The 21899-nt window shown below is 31.9% G+C and overlaps 1 protein-coding gene across 2 annotated transcripts in view; it reads right to left on the minus strand.

The window, feature by feature from the left end:
• The window catches only part of LOC117178909 (limbic system-associated membrane protein-like), a 253765-nt gene that overhangs the window by 19544 nt on the left and 212322 nt on the right, over positions 1–21899 (minus strand). For both annotated transcript variants that reach the window (XM_033370451.1, XM_033370450.1), the window contains exon 3: positions 18846–19053. In XM_033370451.1, the coding sequence (XP_033226342.1) occupies positions 18846–19053 (208 nt within the window). The remainder of the gene's footprint in view (positions 1–18845; positions 19054–21899) is intronic.

Consider the following 21899-nt stretch of genomic DNA (forward strand, 5'->3'; position numbering starts at 1 on the left):
ATATGGGTAGAAAAGATAGTGTAGGGGTAAATAAGAAATTAAGTGACTGTTTCGATATTATTCAAGGAGTTAGACAAGGATGTGTTATCTCTTCAAGGTTATTTATATTATTTATCGACAATTGTTTAAGAATGGCTCTTTTTGACGTGAAAGTGTGGATCTCAAAACCGTAAGGGTACGTGGGTTAGCATTCGCAGATGATTAGGTTGTTATGGCAGAGTCAATCGAAGATTTGCAAAGAATGTTAAATAAACTGAATGCCAACATGAAGAGCATGGGCCTCAAAATTAACGCCAATAAAACAAAAACTATGATGTTCGAAGGAAAGAGCAAGAAATTACTATGCAATATTGTATTAAATGATGAGATAATTAAACAAGTTGATAAGTTCGTATACCTTGGTAGCTTATTTACTAGGGACGGGGAGATAGATGAGGAATCAGATAAACACATAAACGAAGGTAAGAAGGTTATTGGCAGAAGGTTATTGGTCCCTTACCAGAAGTAAAAATATATCAAATAAAGCTAAAATAGCAATACATAATTTTGTATTTGTACCGACTGTACTATACGGGAGCGAGACATGGACTTATCGAGAAGAAGATAAGAGTAAAATTAATGCTATTGATGTGAGATTTCAGCGCATAATATGCGGGAAAATTCTGATGGATAAAGTGAGTAACGAGATAATTCTCAAAGAATGTGGTACAGAAGAGACGCTAATAGACACATTGAAAAGAAATCGGAAAAGATAATTCAGGCATGCTGAGAGAATGCCAAATGAATCACTAACGAAACAAGTGTATCAAGGCAAAGTAAATGGCAGTGTGCCCAGAGGCAGACCGCGCCAAGAATGGTTAGAATGTGTGAATGAGACCCTAATTAGAAGAGACACAAGAAGCCGCGGAAACATGAGAGCCTGCACGAAAAAATACATGGACGTACAAGAAGCTAGAGAATTATGCCAGGGCAGAAAAGTATAACAGAAAATAGTTGATAAAAAGAGTGTCAGTAGAGTGAATGCCGTCTGATACAAAAGACTTTGGATACTAATGGACCCAAGCGAGGACCTCACATGACGACTTTGTGAGGATCTTCACTTGGGTTGATTGCTAGAGAGAATGATCAGAAACTTGGGTCGGGCAGTGTTGCCGAACAAACGTGTTATTTAAATAAATAACACGAGAATTCTTGATCAATCTAAAAATTCGATATCCCTTCCTCACATTCCTCCTTTCTACACCGAGTGAGTCACGCTACCCCGAAAGGGAAATGGCTTAATCGTATAATAATAATAATAATAATAATAATAATAATAATAATATGTGGCTCAGTGAGCCTCGGTGGCTCAGTTGGTTAGACCCCCGGACTTCAGCGCAGAGGTCCGGGGTTCGATCCCTGAGCCGGTACCTCTGGAAATTTTTCAATGTACCTTTACCGAGGTTCTGGTGGTTCGGAAGCCACCTTAAGCTGTAGGTCCCCCCATCGTGTACTTGACTGCAACCCAGTCCGTCAATGATGGGATAACAACCAGGCTTTGTCCAATATGTCTGAGCAGACTGCTCTCATCAGATCACTTGATTGCATTATAAAAATGCGTCCGTGACTGATGATTTATACCGGGAGAGCCCGGTGCAAAATGATCAAATAAAAATCCAACTCTAACCAAAAATGCCTTCGACATATTGGGCAGTATAAGCCTGTGACAGCATTTCGCCACAGAAATGTTTTTATCTGTACTAATAAAGAGGTAATAATTTTTCTTTAAGTTAATTCTCAAACCAAAAATCATATTCCTGAAAAAAGTATTCTATGACATTAGGAATTACAATGAAATTATCAGTAAATTCTTATGAAAGAAAACACATTACTTTATGTAAAAAAAAAACACTTTAAAACATGCGAAAAATAATAATTTTATTAACAGTTTCTGTAATTTCATTTTTTTACTGTAATTTTTCACCAATTTCTTATAAACGATTTGATTTGAAGTAATCATGTCTTATTATTTATATATGGTTTTTTAATACTTTCTTTACAAATAATTATTTTGAATATTTTACTTATAGAAAAATTTACTTTCAAAATTTAAACAGCAGAGTTGTAGAGAATGTTTTACGCGAGAAAATAAGCATATATCTGTTAAAATTGTCTTTATTTTTCAAAATTTCGTTAACAGCTATAGAAAGAACAAACTAAGTTTCAAAAAAAACTTTGTTATAATAATTTTTTTCTTTTAGTTTTAAAATTTCTCCGGTAAAAATAATTTTATTAAAATTTGTATTGACATTGACAGTAACTAGTAATATTGTTTTAATTCTTAAAATCATATAAAAGCTTTTTTTCAGAGGCCTGATTTTTGGAACAAGAGCTACTTAAAGGCTTTTTACTATGAGACATTATAAATTTAATCGGAATTAAAGTAAGTGTTTGGCGCCGTTTCGAAAGAGTTTAATATGCCGAATTAGTCATGTAATTTTGGGAAATTATAAGACATAGAGGTGCTCGTTTGTCTGGAAAGAAGGCATCTTAATTTAAAAAAATAAGATAAACTGGATACATTTTAATTTAAAATAGGGCACTGATGCTCTGATTGTTTTATTGTTATTATTTATGTTTCGTAACAAAATTGTTTGTTAAATTTTCGAATATAAGGCCAGCAAGATGGACACGAAAAATAAATTTATCAGCGCTTATATTGCTCAAACAGGAGCACAATTCATTCTCTTTTTTGTTTGAAACTGCTATTATTGCATAGGTACCTGAACTCTAGAGTATTTTTTTAAGTAAATAAAAAGGGGATGATTTGCGTGAATGTGAATTGGTCAGATTAAATCAGATAAGAGAAACGAGTTAAGATAGATGGGCATTCTGTAGACATAAAGTCAGCTTCGTTTTGGACTGACAGTCATTGGCAGGGGGGGAAGTAGTTAAGGGGGTTGAAAGAATGGGGACTTCGACTGGATTCCAGACTTGCCAACGCGCCAATTCAGCATCGCCCTTTTGGGTACTGAACCGCAAATAGAGTTCCGGCCGTAGCGTAGGGCCGAAAAAGTCGTCAAGCTTTCTAATAAATGCGTATATAAGACATTACACGCAAGGGATGCGTTTACTTCCTGGAAAACGAAAAGAGGGAGAAAGCCGAGAAAAACAATTTAGAAGAGAGAGGAATCTAGTACCAATGAACGAGGAGTTAAAGCTATCGGAAAACCCAACTATATTTGTAGCAAACGACGTAATGACCTTCTTTGCCATAAATGACGTCCTAGAAATTCTTATAGCCTTTTACCCCTTTTATTGAGTGTCGAATAAGCAGGCTTAACCTGTTTTCACTCACATAATCTCAGTGCTGATTCATACTCTCAGAATATTTTAGTGTCGGAGGCTTGTACATAAATAGATAATTGGCTAAATCCAATAATGGGAAACTGACATCATGGCCGTGTATCCCAGAAATATCAGAATTTAGTAGGTCTACTGATTTCTGATATTCTTTGGATTGAATTAAAGGTTTAAAAAGCGTCGCATCAGTAGTATGCCCACCTAAAATTAATATATCTTGGAATAAATATAATGGATAAACAATTTTATCAGAAAAAAGTGCAATATTTTAATATTTTCTACCAGGAACTTGTGAATTTTTGTTGATAAAATCTATCAATTCATCAAACACCAAACATCAAATCATAAAAAATTTGTTTGTTCTAAATCTGTTTTTGGATAATGTAGAAAAGTTATGGTTTTCTCATCAGGATTACCTAAAAGTTTTCAAGATATGAAAGATGTTGGTAAGCGATGTTATTTGTCTGAGTGTTGTAATAATTAATAATTAAAACAATGAATGAGATATTAAAAATGACATGCTTCAGACCGTAGTCTTTAGGTTATTTAAAGAATCCTTTATTAATATTTTTGGACGATTCGAAAACTATGAGTTTTCCTCTTCAGGATAGAGTCGTGTATATAAAAGTTCCTTAAATCATATCGAGTGTTTATGTATATGCATCCTCAATTCTCCTTTTCTAAATTGTTCTTTGATTTATCTGAATTGCACATTAATAAATTGAAGAAATTTTTTTGTGTATTTAAAAAAAATATTAGATTATTATACAAATTTAAAAGCAGTAGTTAATTTTAAAAGCTACATTTCGGTAGGATAGAAACAAAACTACGTTTTACTCAATTTTTCAAACGAGAAACTTCCTCTTTTTCTCGTGTGGAAAATGGAGCGAAACATAGTTTCGTTTCCAACCTACCAAAATGTAGCTTTTAAAATTAACTACTCCTCTTAAATCTGTATAATACTCTAATGTTTTTTTTTAAATACACAATAGAATTCATTTAATTTATTAATCTGAAATGAAGATAACTCAAAGAACAATTTAGAAAAGGAGAATTAAGGATGCATATTCATAAATACTTGACACGATATGAGGAACTTTTATATAAACGACTCTATCCTGATGAGGAAGACTTATAGTTTTCGAAATGTCGAAGGATGTGAATAAAGGATTCTATGTACACCTAAATCCTGCGGTCTGAAGCAGAATTTGTAAAAGTCACTTGGCCGCTACGGAGTCTCCAAAATGTGTGTCATTTCATACAATAGGTAAAGTATGTAATAATAAATCAGTTTTGATTAGAAGAAAACTTTTTTTTAACTATTTAAAAATATTATAAGTTTTAATTTTTTTAACAATTTCGGGCTATAAAAAAGTACTCTACTTGTTCTGTATACGGCTCAAAAATAATAAAATTAAAATTAGACATTCGCAAGTTTTGAGCAAGCAGAAAATATTTTATGTTAGAACTTTGCCAATTTAATAAATTTATTTTAGGGCCGATAAGACTATGTTCGATACTCCTATATTTATAGTAACTATCGGAAAAAGGAAAAATTTAATTTAAATATTCAATTTTGAATTTGCATTTTGCAAGTTAATAATTACTCTCCGGTTTTTCATTTTACACCATCGCGGCGGTTTGATGAAATATTGAAGTTCAATCGGGTTCATTTTGCGAATACAAGCAATACGATAGATATGTATTTCTGCTTGGATACCAGGGGTCGCAGAGGCATGCTTGTACCATGCCTGTGGTCTTTCTTTTTGGTGCATCGGACGACAAATTGAATTTACAAATAAACTCAGTCCATTTGTTTCCGAGTCACAGAAACCTCAGTGGCACGCGGTGGTTTGCGATTAAAACAGATGATTAAAACGTAACTACAATGGATAGATTCATCCACCTGCGGATTTATACTCACTTCTGTGTTAACAGATTGGTAACGCACGAACTCACAAGTCCATCATGATTAACATGTTTCCGTGGTGGGAAATCATATAATAGTGTGCGTGTGTGTGTGTATCTTTGCTTAATATTGTTTTTATACGTTGATATTCTTGCTTATTTCATTGATAATTTTCCATAAGCTTAGTTTTATCCAGTATATTATTTGCAGTTAACAATCGGTTATCAGTTTAATATATTCAATTTATGCACAATAGGTTTAACCATTGTTTCCATAATATTTACCACATTAATAATTTTCACGCAGTAATTGAATATATTTTCAGAATAAGTAGAAATAATGAGCTTAACAAGAATAAAATACAGGATTAAATAAACCCAAGCTTTAGAATAATTGAATTTTTTAAATGTACTACGGCGAGGGACTAAAGTAACGTTTTAGTGGATAATTGCCCATAAAAAATCTTTTATAAATAAAGTCACACTTTCTATACAAATGATAATGAAGTGATTATTCACCAAAGAATAAATTCTTTAAAATTTTAAGGGACTTGTGGTAGGTTTCCATTAGAAAAGAAAGCTAGCTTGAATTATGTTTTAACCTATTAGCACCACCAAATCTCTCTGAATTATTCGGACGTTTCGCCTCTGCGAGGTGTGAATAGTGAAGAAATTCATATTGATTAAAATGCTATTATCTTTTTACTATCTTTCCTACAAATTTCTGATAATACTATTTATTTGAAAAATTGAAGATGCTATTAAAATTGACATTTTTATAACAAGTTATGTAAAGAATCATAAATTGCAAAAGTCTAGTTACAGAAACGAATAAATGATAATCTATTCGTTATGTATTTACTTCAGTTAAGTCGAAACTGAATTCCCTTAATCTGTGGTAAGTCTTTTCGAAGAATAGATAGCGTGGATTAACGTTTGCTTTAATTAGTTCATGTCATTAAGAAACCAGAGATTGAGGGTTGTTCCTTTAGTATAGATTTATAATTTGACCACATGTTTTACAAACGTCTATGGAAGCTTCGTCTTTTAATTGTGTTGCATCACCAAGGCTTTTTAACCTATAAATTATGGGATATCAGATAACATTACAACTTCGAAGCTTCATTTATATGCTGTTTCCGTTTAACATTGGAAGTGAGTTCTATAGTTCATTTAGCAATGTATCATATTAGACAATTATACTCAATTGTAGACTGCAGCTCTATACAATGATATGAAGTTGATTGCGAGAATGAATAGAATAGTAATCTAGACCCTTTCTCTATTCCAAATAAACCTCTTAAAAATTCTACATATTATTTCTACTGAAAGATATACACCTAAAGAACACAGAAGATCATTTCTTGCATTCAAAGATTCGATCCTGTAATTTGTAAAACGATCTTTATACTTAAATAATGATGTTAAATTAAGAAATTAATAAAACTTTATACTAAAGAAAACAAACACCTCTATTGTTTGAGGAATTTAATTATTTAAAGGAATAAATAATTACGTATTTATATAAAGTAATTCGTGCACTAAGAATTCGTATGATATCACTCTAATCAAAAGTTTCCGATTATGTAAAGAAAATATCTGATTAAATAAATGTATGTAATTTCTCAAATGAGCTTTACGGATTGTCTTCTTAATGTAAATAAAATTTTCAACGAAATTTTAGATAGAATAATAATTCACAAAACAATGGAATTTATTGGCAAGTAAAGGGTGAGTCAACCATGGTTCGTAAGATCCTTTCTGGACTGACAGGTATAATAAAAATCACTCCATGCGTATATAACGAGACTGTACGCTCACGAATTTTATCTCTCTTCTGCTTCCTCGTCATCACGACTTTTTATCTACCTTCTGAATGTTCAAGGGATCACATTCTCCAACATGACAGTGAAGGATAACGAGGAAGACGGTCTTCTTCTGTGACGACAGAGGTGGACAATTTTCTTTCTCAAATATTTCGCTGCTTATGCTCTGATGCTACTTTGTTATCGGACTACAGAGCTTCGCTAGTTAAAGGGGTGCAAAAAACGAATAGAGACGGCATCCGGACCAAGCTGCAAAAAGAGATCGAGAAGAACATTAAAGAGGTGGAACACTGGCAATTGTTTTGTAAAATCTTTGACCGATGAAAAGACCTTTTTATTTTGTAACGTGAGAGGCCTTAAACATAAATCAATCTGCTGTGATGATTACTTTCGGTGCGAGTATAATTTAAAGTAAAGAGATGAAAAGCAACAGGATAAGATTCAGCACTTTAATCAGGCACATCACTTTACCAGAAGACATATAAATACCTGGACCATATAAGTCTTTGATAGAAATCGAAAGGTTCGATTTCTAGTCCAGTGGATGTTAACATCGGCTATAAGCAGGCTTGCTGCATTAGATATTAAAGAAAAATCTTTTAAAGTCTTTTTAAGTCTTTTTAATTACAGATATATTAGAATATATACTGCTGGCTTTGAATTAGCTTGCTCGTAAATTGAATCTTTAAATATGATGTGAAGAATTTCGAAACACCCGATATTTTCTGACTTAAAAAATATAAGATATATTTATATAAGTCAGGGGAGAAAGAATTACTTCATAAAATATTAATACTACAAGTTTTTAGATTTCTCTCAGTATTCGAAAAATTAATTAAAGAAAATTACGACTGAGACAACGGATCAAAATGAAGTAAGATTTCAAAAATTTATACTAAGAAGATTAGAACATAATTGATTGTAAACATTACTTTATTTGTGCCGTTTGTGCAATTTCACTGATCCTTTCTTCTTTTTGGTCTTGTTTCTATCAACATGAATCATTAAAATTGTTTACCTGGAAGCTAAGTAAAGTTTCTCAAAAAAAATAAAGTGATATTCAAAGGAACATGTTGAGGGATTTGGAAACAGAGATACTTCATTAACTACAAAGAGATTGAATTGCGATAAGAGTCCTGAAAACGAAACGCTTTTATCTCAACTCAAGGAGGTCCTTCAGTAGTAGTATACTGGCATCTTATGCTCTTGTTATTCATTACACGACCAGAGAAGCTCTTGCTAACCTCTTCTCCTTCTACTCTTATCCCCGGCTTCTCACTGGCAAAATTATTTTTGTCTCTAATATTTCGAAATACTCGCAATCTCAAGTTACACCCTAGATTTACCCTGTCTATTTAAAATAATGAGGTGCTTATCGCCTTCTTATTCATCAAGACTAAAACCTTTATGAATAAGTCAATTATCGGAGTAAATTTTAACATTTTACGATCAATTGAGAAAAGAGTTCCACGAGAACCAGGCTTTTTTTTACATGACTTTCGTGTCAAAAAGTATTGCGTTCGTGAAGTTAAACACAGGGTACATATTAATAGATTTTAGTATTAATTTTGTTTCTGAAATAAACAAATTAGATCTTATCGTTCTGATAAAAATATATTGTGACTCACTAAAGCCAGGCTCGTACCACTGAGACCTACGGGTCATATGGCTCGCAATACTTCAGTAACTTGAAACTCTAGCGAAAAAAATGGGTTTTCTTACCGATTAATGATCGGCAAATCAGTTAACAGATTATAAAATTTCGAATCCACTTAAATAAGGAGGTTTTTATTCATATAACCTCATCTGACGTCGAAATAAGTTTACACACTGTCTCAACAGTATTATAATAATAGAAAACCTGTAATCAGATATTCTGTATGTTTCTTAGTTCAAAAGTATGTAATTCTAATGGGAGAGCAATATCAAATGTCGATCTGTAAGAGTTGTTTAGTTTAAATTTAATATCTACGTTGTCTGATCATTCAGTTAGAAAATTTCATTATTTCTCTAACAACATTGTTTATAAGGAACCATAACAACGTGACCAAGGACTGCGTGCTTATAAGTAAGCACAATTATTCATTACTTACAGTTAACCATATATAGCCTTTATCCCCGCCCGGCTTAAAATAATAAAAAGTTCTTGATGATAGCTAAAAGAAACTTTATCCTAATGGTCCAACATCTACCTAACAGTTTTTTTTCCGCGAAAACATATCGGATTATTGGATCGTTCAAATTTTCTTCATAGCGTATAATATGGAAATAAGTTGCTACACATAATGTGCCAATAAGTTGAAGAGTAGGACATTCATAATGCGTTTAAACTCTAAAGATTCTAAAATGAAACTCATCGTAAGCAAGTTTCAGTTTTATATTCCCTCTAGAAAACTTTCTTCAGTTTTTTAGAATAAAAAATGTATGGAAAACGTTTGAAACTTTCGTGATTATAGTCGAAACTTTCGTGATCAGTTTTCAATTGAATTACATTTTAATTCCGTGCGATTCGTAATATACAGAGTACATATATATCGGAAATAAAAAATAATTCAGTTGATAGACAAGAAAACTTGGGTACTTAGTAGACAGAGATACCAACAAATTATTCCAGTAAGAAAAAGTTTTATAGTGAGCGGTTCATCGATCTCGGATCAGCCGGCTAGATTGAGGAGTTTCTTTAACGACGGAAACTAGTGAAAGGGCAGGCTGTTAGTTCGCTAATCTACTTCAGGGGTTATTCGAGCAGTAATATACGGAGCTTTGCAGTTCCGAAGTATCCGGAGGTAGTCTTGTGAAGTACAGCTTCCTCTTCGTAAGTTCATGCTAAACGATCACATGGTGAAGAGACTATTTTATCGATAATTTCGGTTGTAGAAATGTAAATTTGGAAATAAATGGCATAAATACTTTATATTTAATTAGATATTATTAAATGGTGCGCCATATTTCAAGATTTTAAAGGGTTTCCAGGAATTTTTGGACTATCGGAGTCTCGCAATTGGAAATCTTCCAAAGATTATATGGAATTTTAATAGAGATCCATAGATTTCAAATATTTCGAGGAATTCATAAGGGTTTTAAAGGATTCCAAGGGATACCATGGGTTTGTATACAATTTGAACTATTTTACAGAATCTAAATTTATTTCTAAAGATTAAAACAATTTTCAATGAATAACAAAAAGCTTTTAATTTTTGTTTGCGATTTTAAAGGGCTTCGCAGATACCATTATATCATTAAACAGTTTTATGCAATCTTAAGGATATTGAGGTATTTCAAGGTATTTGAGTATTTCAACGGCTGTAGGGGATCACATCCATTAAAAGGGATATTAAGATATAGGACTTGAAGTTTTTATCAAAAAATGAAAAGATTTAAAGGGATTTAATTTAAGGAATATAATTTAATTTAATTTAAGGGATTTAAGGTATATTTAATCAATTGAATGAGGTTAAAAGGCTACCTTGATACTAGAAAGGTTTTCAAAGGAGTTACCGAAATTTAAGATATTTTAAGTTTTATGGGATTTCAAAGCATTAAAAAGTATTTTAGTGCATTTCTACGGATTCTAGTGAATTTCAACGCTCACCAAGTGTACGGACGTGGAACGCACTTCACGTCTCTGTATTTTTATTTCCTACCAAAATTAATTATTAAGCAAATTTTAGGGTTTTAAGTTTTTAACCTTTTTTAAAATAATAATTAATAATTTTGCATTGAAAGCGTTTGATATTCAAAAATTTGATAATTCAAAATATCTAAAAATGTTTTAAGTAGAAGACATTTAAATATAAATAGTTTCCAATTTAAAGCGCTTAACATTTGACAAATTTTTATGAAAGCAAAAATAAACTCATCGCCATTTTCACCCTTTAAAGTAAAAAAATTTTAATTAAAAACCTTTCTAATTGAATTATTAAAAAATATTCAAAGTGAAATGGAATTAAATTGGGAAACATTAAAAAATAAAACATGTCTACAACGGAACGTTGAAATTCAAAGAAATCGAAGCTTTGTTCAAAACTAAAAAAAATTTTAGTTGACAAAAATGGTTGTATTGAAACTTTTCTATGCTTAAAAACTTTTGAACTTAACTTATTTTAAGTGGACTTGATCCTTTAAAAATTAAAAAATTTCAAATGGTTAATTACACTTTCCAAAATTCAACCATTTGAATTTTAATTGCACACTTAAAACTCATGAAAAGAAAACTTTTTTTATTTAGCGTTTTTATTTAGTGTTACTAAAAAATGTAATTTCTGTTTAAAAAGAAACATTAGCTCTTTCGTTGTTTAAACCGAAAGAATATAAATACTGTGAACCTTCAAAACTTCAGTATACTAAAAACTTTTGACATGATATGCTTTCTGATGCAAAACTTTCAAAATTAATAAACTCAAATTTAAAGCGTTAAACGTCACTAATTCGTATACTAATAATCTGTCACATTGACATAATATAAAAGGTCACGAGACAAAAAATTCGTAAAAAGCGAACGATAATAGGAGCTTTGATGTGATTTGAACTATTTTTATTGGGTTTAAGGAATTTCAAGGGATTCCAAGACGTTTTAAAAGATTTCAATGTTATCATGGTATTTCAGAAGACGTGAGGGATTTAAAATATTATACAATCTTTCAAGAAACTTACTTTGCACATAAAAACATTGATCCTCAAAAGTACGCTGGTTTAGCGTTGTTTTGAGTTGCAAACCAAAATGAGGCACTGGAAAGTCAGAATGCAGCTATATTCAAGTGACAGTTTCACACTCGAATTATTCACATTTAAGAAAAAATGTATATTGTAGAATATAAGAAATAAGCTAAAAGAGAAATTGCGTGTATTTTTTTCTTTAATGTTCAATAGAATTAAAAATTTTAATAATATTTAACTTCGAAAATTTTCAAAGAATTTCATAGGATGTAAAGGTTCCTTACAAGGAACCCTAGGTAGGTGTCCCCTTTCGGTTTCCTTTGTTCTCACATATGTTGTCGTACTCGAAAATCTAAGTGAAACGTATTTTTTCTTACGTGCACAAAATGGTTTTTAGGGGGTTAAATCGACCTCCGAATAGTGTGGTACCAAACACCCATTCAGTTGTTTCACATGTAATAACAAAATCTTTCACAATCCAACCAACTCGAACAATGTCCTCACAATAAGAGATGAAACATGTGATTTTGTGAATTTCATACAAAAAAATGTTGAGGGGGAAAACTACCCCACAATAATTTTATTTATATGACACTCGATAATAAAATAAAATTAACTTGTTTTTGCATTTTCATGAGAAATTAATTTAACTGCATTTTCTTATTTTTTGCGAAATAAAGTAAATTTCGCGTGAAAAACACAGCAAAAAAATGTCCTCACGAAGATGATTTTAAATCTGAATTTCTAAATTTACATTATTCAAACATTTTATGGAGATAAACTGCCCTAAAAGATGTTACGATTATACAAGAAAATTACCAAATAGGTGTAAATTGAAGATGAAAAATCGAGAAAAAAAACATATTTCACACAAGATAGTAAAATACGGTTCCCGGGTTTTTACATTTTCACTAGAAATTAATTTATAGGCTGCATTTTATTACGTTTTTATACACGTATTAGGGAACCCATAAAATTGTTCCACTAAAGTATTTTGAGAAATTTAGGTATTTAAACCTTTTCGGGAGGAAATTTTTCTGCACTGTTTTGCACGCGAAACTGACTTCATTTTGCAGAAATATAATTAAACGCAGTTAAGGGCAGATATCCCTGATAAATTGATTTCGCAGCAAAATGCAGAAAAACCGTAAAGTTTATTGTATTATCGCGTGCCATATATATTTTTTCCACATTTTTTTAGTTGAAAGCTTCTAAAAGAAATTTTTCTGCTCTGTTTTACATGCGAAACTTACTTTATTTAGCAGAAATATAATAAAATGCAGTTAAGAGTGGTTACCCCTTACAAATTAATTTCTCGCGAAAATCTAAAAATGCGTAAACTTTATTTTATTATCGCGTGTAATATATTTCCCGATTTTTTTAGCTGAAACCATGCCCGTTTGTAAATTTTGTGTGCAATTAAAAATTATAGTGGGGTAGTTTACATGCCAAAAATGTTGTTGATCAAATTGATAAAATCATATTTATCATCTCTTATTGTGAGGATATTATTCGAGTTGGTTTGATTGTGAAATATTCTGTTATTATATGTGAAACAATTAAATGGGTGTTTGGTACCTGACTATTCAGGGATGGTTTTTGCCCCTTCAAATCATTTTTGGCACGTAAGAAAAAGTAAACGTCATTTAGTTTTACGAGTACTAAAACATATACGAAAACAAAGAAAATCGGACAGGAACATCTGCCTAGGGTTCCATTCAGTACAAGGAAGATTTTAAACCAAGTTTAACGAAATAAAAAAATACAATGGGGTTTCAAAGGTTGCAAAGGAATTTAAAACACTTTTAGATGATGGATAAAGTTTGAATTTCACTGTCAACAGTTATATTTAATTTAATAATAATATTTTATATGTGTATGTTAAATTTCATATACATTCATGTTAATTGTTAAAAATAAAAATCAGATAATTCAATTTTTCACAAATTTCAACTGAGTTTAGGAGTAATTTTTTATTTTAAATAATAAAGCATGATACCGTCTTCCTTCATATCAAAAATAAAATTGGATTTCAGGTCGAAAAGTTCAATTAAGAAAATAAATAACAGACTTAACCTACAAGTGCCTGTATTCGCCTTAAATTTTTATCATTTAGAGCGAAATAAGGAAAAAGTTTTACCCGTACAATGCAGTTTCATTATAAATATAAATTCAGTCGACGAATTTGAGTTCACACAAACATTTCTATACTGACATGTATATTAACTTTAACACACATGTATATTAAATTCACTACACTAATTTATGTTACATTTAGGTAGCTTTGCTTTACACACATATATATTAAATCTCATACAGATTTTCGCAAGAATGTGGATTTCATGAGATTTCATAATATTTCAAAAGATTTCAGTGGTCTAAAGGGATTCCATGGCAGGTGTACACCATCTTTCAATATTCGTTAGCCCCTTGTATTTGCTGTAACCTAAAATGCACATGTTTTCAAGTTAGATGTTCAGTATGTATTTAACGAAGCAAAATCTGAGCTACAAGGTATTCAGAATTCATAACTGAAGAAATGAATTTGGTAAGCTATAGGAAGTCTTATCCAGCTCATCTGTAGCAATTTAATCCCGCCAGTTTCCGTTAGTACCTTCCTACCCTCCTTCCACGGTCCACATCCCTACTTGGCAACACCAGTCTCATACCTCAACGAGCATGTCGACCTACCCCCGACCGGCTACTTGCGAAACTTCATCTCCCTCGCGAAATCATTTCACGTCTTCTCATTCGTTGCTTTGCACGAAGTCCTAGGGATCAGAAGTAAGCAAGCATTACTTTACCGGTGCAGTGTTTTACACACTGCGAGAGACGCTCGAGGAAGTGCCGCTGTTTCGAGAAACTCGACTTGCCTTCCCTTTTTCAGTCTTACGAATGTATCTACCTGTCCAGAATCCTTTTAAGCTTGATTCACGAGACATATTACTTGAATCACCTTAACCACACAATTCTACTCAAACCTTTGAAGAGCAAAATTTAATTGCGAACCCTTTTGACGAGATATTCCCCAAATTAGTGCAAAGGCTTAATGCCATAATTCTTGTCTTATAGTTTTGCAAATATGCTCGCAAATCAAGATAATTATCTTATAATTGTACTATTAAAAGATAAGAGACATCTTTTCATTACTTGAATTTATTTTCTTCATTTTAATAGAATACAACCAAGATCACCAAGCTTGAATTATATTTTTGGTTCATAATTTTTGTAATGAAAGCCTGATTATTAACTTAGGAATGGAAGCTTCTAATGTGTCCCCTAAGGGTTTACATTTTTCTTACACCTTCTCTATTCCTTTACACACCCTCCACACACTTACTTGGTGGTGGAAGGGGGACCTACAGTTTAAGGTGGGTTCCGAACCACCAAGAGCAACAGCCTTAAGTACTTAGAGAAAAAACCTTTTTCTCTAGAGGTACCGGTCCCACGACTCTCCGGAGATGAACAACTCCCTTGCTAGGCTAGTGTTCACCGCATGGGCCACCGAGACTCTTCCAGAGTGCGAGGCGGGAATCGAACCCGCAAGCCGAACGAGTGGGTCCAAAGCCTACGCTTTAGCCCCCACGATTATCGTCCCACTTGATTATTAACTTTCCAAAGCAATTATATGCGCCTTTTTACTAATTTTAAGAAAATCTTCATTGGAATATTCGACAAAGGTCATAATTATAGATTTTAGCAAAAAAAACTTTTAATCGACCGGTAGCTCAGGTCATCGCGCTTCGGTTTCATAGCCGGAAGATTGCGTCTTCGATTTTTGCTGCCTACATTTTTTCACTTTTTTATTTATTTTGTATTTATTTACATGTCTATAAAAATATATTCCTTTAATAATCTTACAAAATTATTTAATTTAAATAAAATGTCTATCATGTTCTTTTCAATACAATTTTGTTAAACATGTTATTACTCGAATTTCGCGCCTTTTCAAGAAAATATTTCTTTGGTGAGTGACTATTATGTTTAAAATTATGAATGCAATTTTTCATTTAAACCAAGTTTTCATGAGGAATAGATCATCTATTATTTGTCGAAACATTTCCTACGAATTCAAAACTCCATTATTTCGTATTACAGTTTGTAATGTAATTTAGGCTCCTATAATGCGCACAATAGCGGAAATACAATGACCTAACGAAACAATAGTCTAATATTCGTAGAACCCATAGATATCTATAGTTTCAAATATAATTGGTGAAACGATATAAAAAAGTAAGGAAAAGTATGTTTATCCGTGCGAAAAGGCATTGAAAAATTATTATCTGCATAATTTTCAATTATTATTGAAGTATATCATATTTATGAACATTTTAATTAATAAGAAAATATTAAAGGTGAGGTGCAGACATCGAGAATTAAACACGTAACCTTCCGGCGATAAGGCCGATGGGCTACTGCCTGAGCTATCAACCGACTGAACAACATTTTTATCAAATGTGGCAAATATTTCAAAGTGGATTTTTTCTAAAGAGGCAAAAAGTACATGTCTATACTTTCAAAAATCAATATTTATATCATTAAGTTTTATTTACAAAAATTATAAATTAAAACTAGTGTTTACAATTGACGTTCTTTCCTTGTACGTTGTATTGCACTGAAAAGTGCTAAATAAGTCAAGAATATAATATGTATATCATAAAATGGATAGTAATGACTTGCTGGTCACAAAACCTATGAAAATAATAAAAATAAATACTTATTTTGAAACTTGTATTCATTTAAATAAATAAAAATTTATCTACTTTTGATATATTTTGTAACGTTTTACACATTTCAAATTTTCTTGAAATCCCTTATAATCTTCTAAATGCTCAGGAAACACTATACATTTTTCTGAAACTTTATAAAATCCCTTTCAATAATTTTATATGCTATACAAACTTTCAACGAGTTTTTAATCTGTCATAATCAATTATAAAGTTTTGAAAGCATGTGAAATCGCATAAAATCCCTAAAAAGTATTTGAAGCACTTTCAAAAACTTCAACACTTTTTAGGATCCGTCTATTTTTATATCATTTGAAATCATTAGAAAATCAATGAGGTCTTTTAAAATATTTTGTTATCCTTAGAAATCATCTAACATTGACTAAAATCTTCAGAAATTACCAGAAATAATGTGGAAACCCCAGGTTCTTTAGGAATAACTTTAAATTTTGTGAAATCCTTCAACATATTGTTAATCACTCAGAAAATCTTTAAAATCCTTCGAAGATCCTACGGGATCATTAGGCATCTCTTAGGATTTATTAAAATTTGCTGAAATTATTTTTGAAATAGCACACATTAAGACACTTTGTAATACAACGTGAGGTTTGTTGAAGCACATTAAAAACTTCGAACACTGACTTGAAACACTAACAGTACTTTAAAAATTCCTAAAATCTTTTTAACTACTTAAAATTGTCTAAAAATTCTTTAAAATCCATTAACGTTCTGAACAGTTATGTGAAACGCCCTGAAATATTTTTAAAACGTTTCAAATCTTTTTTAATCTCTTAAAATCCTTTGATATCTTATTAAATTGATTAAAATTCTCAGATATTCTATGAAAGTCTATGAAGTATTTGACAATTTTTCACATTGTGATTAGAAATTATTGGAAATCGCTTGAATCCCAGAACGTTCTTTGTAGCCTCCTTAGTTCCCTTGAAACTCATTGGGAATCCTCAAAATCTTTTGAAATTACTTGAAATAATTATAAAATAATAATGTCAATATTTTGAAATACTTTTGAAATCAAGAAACTTAAAAAAATTAAAACTCAAAGGCATAATCGGAAATCTTTAAAAATTTTGTCAAATCATTATAAATGTTTAGAATCCTAATATCTGATGTACAGTCAAACTTCAAATGATCAACCCACCGGCATCAAAGAATTAGCAGAAATTAACCTTTTATTGTACACCAAACTCACGCTTTCAGTCCAGTGTCGGGGGTTGCCTTCAAACAGCCTGGGACTGATTTCGGTGGGATTGAAACGTAAACAGTAAGAGCCGCCTGACTCGTTTCCAATTAGAATATATATACCGCTCTCACCCTGATCCCCTGAGAAACAACGGGAACCAGCAGTTCTAGGAAGGCGGAGAACGGGGTGTCTAAAAGCGAGAGTTTGGTGTATTTAGTAAAATTGAATTATAATACCAGATATGTATTTACGAGGTCCATGAAATCACGTTTTCAACAAAAATGATTGCGAGATTTTCAAGACATTTCGTTACACCACTTTTTTTAATAGAATATTCAATATTTTTCAGCCATGTGGCCATAAAACTTGTAACTAGAAGTAATGAAACTTGAGGAACTTCTGGATACAAAGGAGCTGCTCTTTTCTTTCTGCTTCTATTATTAAAATCTGAGGGAAATGGAGGATATGAAACGTCCCTTAATTTATTGAACGGTGGAACGAGATATAAAGTCCTTTCTCTTTGAAATTTACGGCTCTACATAGCCGCCCTTTGTCTCTGTTTTTTTCCAAACACAAGTTCTATATAATCTTCTACTCTTTTGCTCTTACATATACTATCACTGGATTTGTTCACAGCAATCGAGCCATACATTTATTGTTAATACTGCAAATGCATCAACTGGGCAGAAGTTCACAATATGTCTATCGAGTTGAGCTTGCGATAAGGCTTTTGTGCTGCAAGATATTGGATAAAATAGAACGATAGATGGAAACTTTTGCAGAAAGAGCAGCGTTGGAAGCACTTGAAATGAAATCTGAAATCACTGAGAAAAAATACTCTCGAATGGAAATCTATTGCATTCTAGATCATTGTTACAACAGCTTCGGTGAATCTTGTTGTTAAACATCAAATACCATACAATTTGAAGCAGAACAGTTACTATAAAATTGATTGTAATTTTTGGAACCTCTATCACATAGATTTTTATCAAAAGACTTATTATTTTTCTTCACTAATGTATTCTGCTGAGTTAACTAATACTAAATTATGGTGTATGTCGGTTTTTAGATTGTTTCTATTCTTTTGAATTTCGGCATAGATCCAAATTATCCGTATTTTTAAAATGTATTTTTTTCTCAGTGTTTCATAAAATACGGCTTCGAAAAGATTTAAAAAGTACTTACCAACAACATCTAGATAACCGACTTGACTCTTCATGGGATCTGTATTTATTTGACACATGTACCAGCCACGATCTGATTCTCTAACTTCGCGAATGTGAAGAAACCAGATTCTGTGATCGATGTGAGTCACCCCGATCCTGTAATTTTTCGTGATGACTTGCTTTGCTATAGTAAGAATGGTCTGTGTATCCACTCGAAGCCATGCAACCTGAAATGAGATTGATTTCACGTTTAAAACAATTTTCTCCAGAAGTAAGAGCTTATATTTTTAAATAGAACAATGCAACTTTGATAGATGTCTGAAAATATCATTTCCGGCAAAGATTAATTTACTTATTAAATTCACAATTCTAGAAGTCGAGAATAATTGACCTCTGTTAGACCTAATTTTTAATAATGAACGTAAAGTTATAAGATGAGAATAAACTATTTAATAAAATATTCTCTCATTCAGTTTTATTCTTTATTTTGTGGGTGCCCAAGACGCTACATATTACACTTAAATGCACTCCATCAAGGATGCAATGAAATACGATTTTTCAATGTACAACGAAAACATAAAAGATAAAGCTAAGAATTGCACTTAAAGTATACCCATCTATCACAAAGAGTATTGGCTGGCTTCTAGAATATTTTATTACTCTGGACGTAAAATATAATGTTTAAATATAAAGAATAAGATGATAAATGACAGAGAATGAAATTCAATTTAATTTGTCAATTCATATGATAAAGGGATTGTACTCAATCTATATTCTACAGATCAGTGCTTCACGCAACCCCCCTCGATGTACGTCTGCTTTCCCTTCCAATCTTGTTTTCACAGTGGTGGTTATTTATGCGCCCGGAGCATGTATACATATATGTCCACCTTCAAAGATGATGGATAATGGATTTGGTATTTCGGTTCATACAAACATGTATTCCTAATACCTTTTTACTCGATAATTTCTCGAGTTATACGTCCCAGACTCTCGCCTAGGGGGTTTCTCGATGTTCTATGTTCAAGTTTTATATTCCATCAGTCAGGTACAGCAGCCCTGATTTGTAGTTTTTGATTATTTCGCCTAAAGGGCCTTGTAAACAGGAAAGTGGTCTTTCCTAAATCCAGTTTAAGCTCTTCATCCAACTTTGCTTAGCATTAAAACAGCACTTTAAACATATGCAACAGTTCAGTGCCCGTGCACAAACTGCATGCAGTCTGGTCTGAAAATAAAATGTGTATATATGTTGATTGTATATGTACGAAGCCTCTATAATTGTTCAAAGTTTTCATCAGCAGTTTTCAGGTCGAGTAAAGTGACGAGGTGAAATTCAAAATAAAATGTAATGTTATAAACATATCGACTGCTCCATGCAATATGGAAGCAAGTTCGAGTAACTTTATATAAGGAATTAATTTTGAGTTGCTCTGTGTCAAGTCTATTTTATTTTTCAAGTCAAGTTTGAGTTGTGGAGTGCTGAACCGCGCTTTCAGCCACCTGAACACCTGTCAAAGCATCTATTCGCATTGCGATATGAGACTAAATAATTGTTAATAAGGAAGCTAATGAAAATAATATTTACCTAATTTTCAACTTTCTTTCATTTGGCAGTGTGTGCTAGTCACTGAGAATAAAATGATAACTTCCTAATGCAGCAAACTAAATGTTAGGTTAGTAATGGCCATCGATATTTAAACTAAAGCCGGGTTGGGTAGAAAAAGTCATGACCGTCTACATATTCAATTAGATATTTTCACTTCAACCACCAGTTAACTTCACTTTTTTAAGTACAGAAAATCTAGAGGAAATTTCTTCGAACGAACAGGCAGCAATTAAGATGCAGACGGTCACGGCTTAGTTTTTACATCCCGGCTTTGGTGGTTTGAATGTCATGTAGGTTTTGACTAACCTAACATTTGTATATTATATCACGCCAAGTACAATTTTTATTCCAAGAAACTAATAGTCACTGGTAATGGGAGGAAAATAAAAGTTATGTAATTATTATTATAACTTACCTGCTTATCAACATCTATTTCACCCAAATAACGCCCGAAAAAATCATCTTGACAGGTGACTGATAGTTTGCAGACGACACTGCACGTTGCTCTGGATTAGAAAAAACAATGTGTAAATGATGCTTTTCCTCTAGATTCTTCGAATGAACCTGTATTGCTCAAATTTGTTGCAACTCACTTGAACACCGATTTCGGTGTACAATGGAGGATCGGCGATTTTCTGTGCAGCGATTATGCTAGTTTTGCGAAATTTTCAGTAATTCAAGCTTTTGGAAGAGCAAAAAATGAGTTATTTTTATGGAACATTCCATAAAAGTATATAGAATTTATATTTGTTATGACATTTTTTTTTAAATACGTCAGAACTTTCAGCTAATAAAAATACTTCAGAAAATAATTTAGATAATAGAAAACGTATAAAACTGATAATCTCTTGAGTGAACATTGCATACATCTCCCGATTAAAAATGCTTCGACTTGAGTTCGACTTGGTTATGCCTTGAGTTCGTCTCTAAAACATCGATGTCTGGCTGCTTCTCAAAACTGAGTCGAGGCATAGGCCTTCGTCTTACTTTTATGGCCACGGCAGTTAAAACGGCTTTTACTTGACTCAAGTCGAGCCTTGTCTTGGCTAAGACGACGTTTATTTGTCTCAAGTCAAGCCTTGTCTTGGCTGAAATGGTCGAACACTTTTCGGCTCATAAATGAGATAAAAATTGATAAATGAAACAAATGTAATTATTAAATTAGTTATTTTTAATTAAAAAAATTAGAGTCTGTGGGTCCTATCAAGTATAAAGCTTAAAAATTTTCTTAAAAAAAAATAAAAATTGTAACTTTCTAGAAGGATCTCCTAAGCCCTTAGAAATAAGTAAAAACAAACAACATTTTCGGTATCATCGTCAAACAAGTATAATACAAATGAAAATCAGGAAATATATATATATATATATATATATACCAGGTGTATACATATGAAACCGGTATTTTTTCAAGAAAAAAACAGATTTATTTCAAGAGAATGATAACAAATATTTTATTCAAAGTATGCG

This window comes from Belonocnema kinseyi, chromosome 8, assembly GCF_010883055.1.
Source record: "Belonocnema kinseyi isolate 2016_QV_RU_SX_M_011 chromosome 8, B_treatae_v1, whole genome shotgun sequence".
Classification (NCBI taxonomy): domain Eukaryota; kingdom Metazoa; phylum Arthropoda; class Insecta; order Hymenoptera; family Cynipidae; genus Belonocnema; species Belonocnema kinseyi.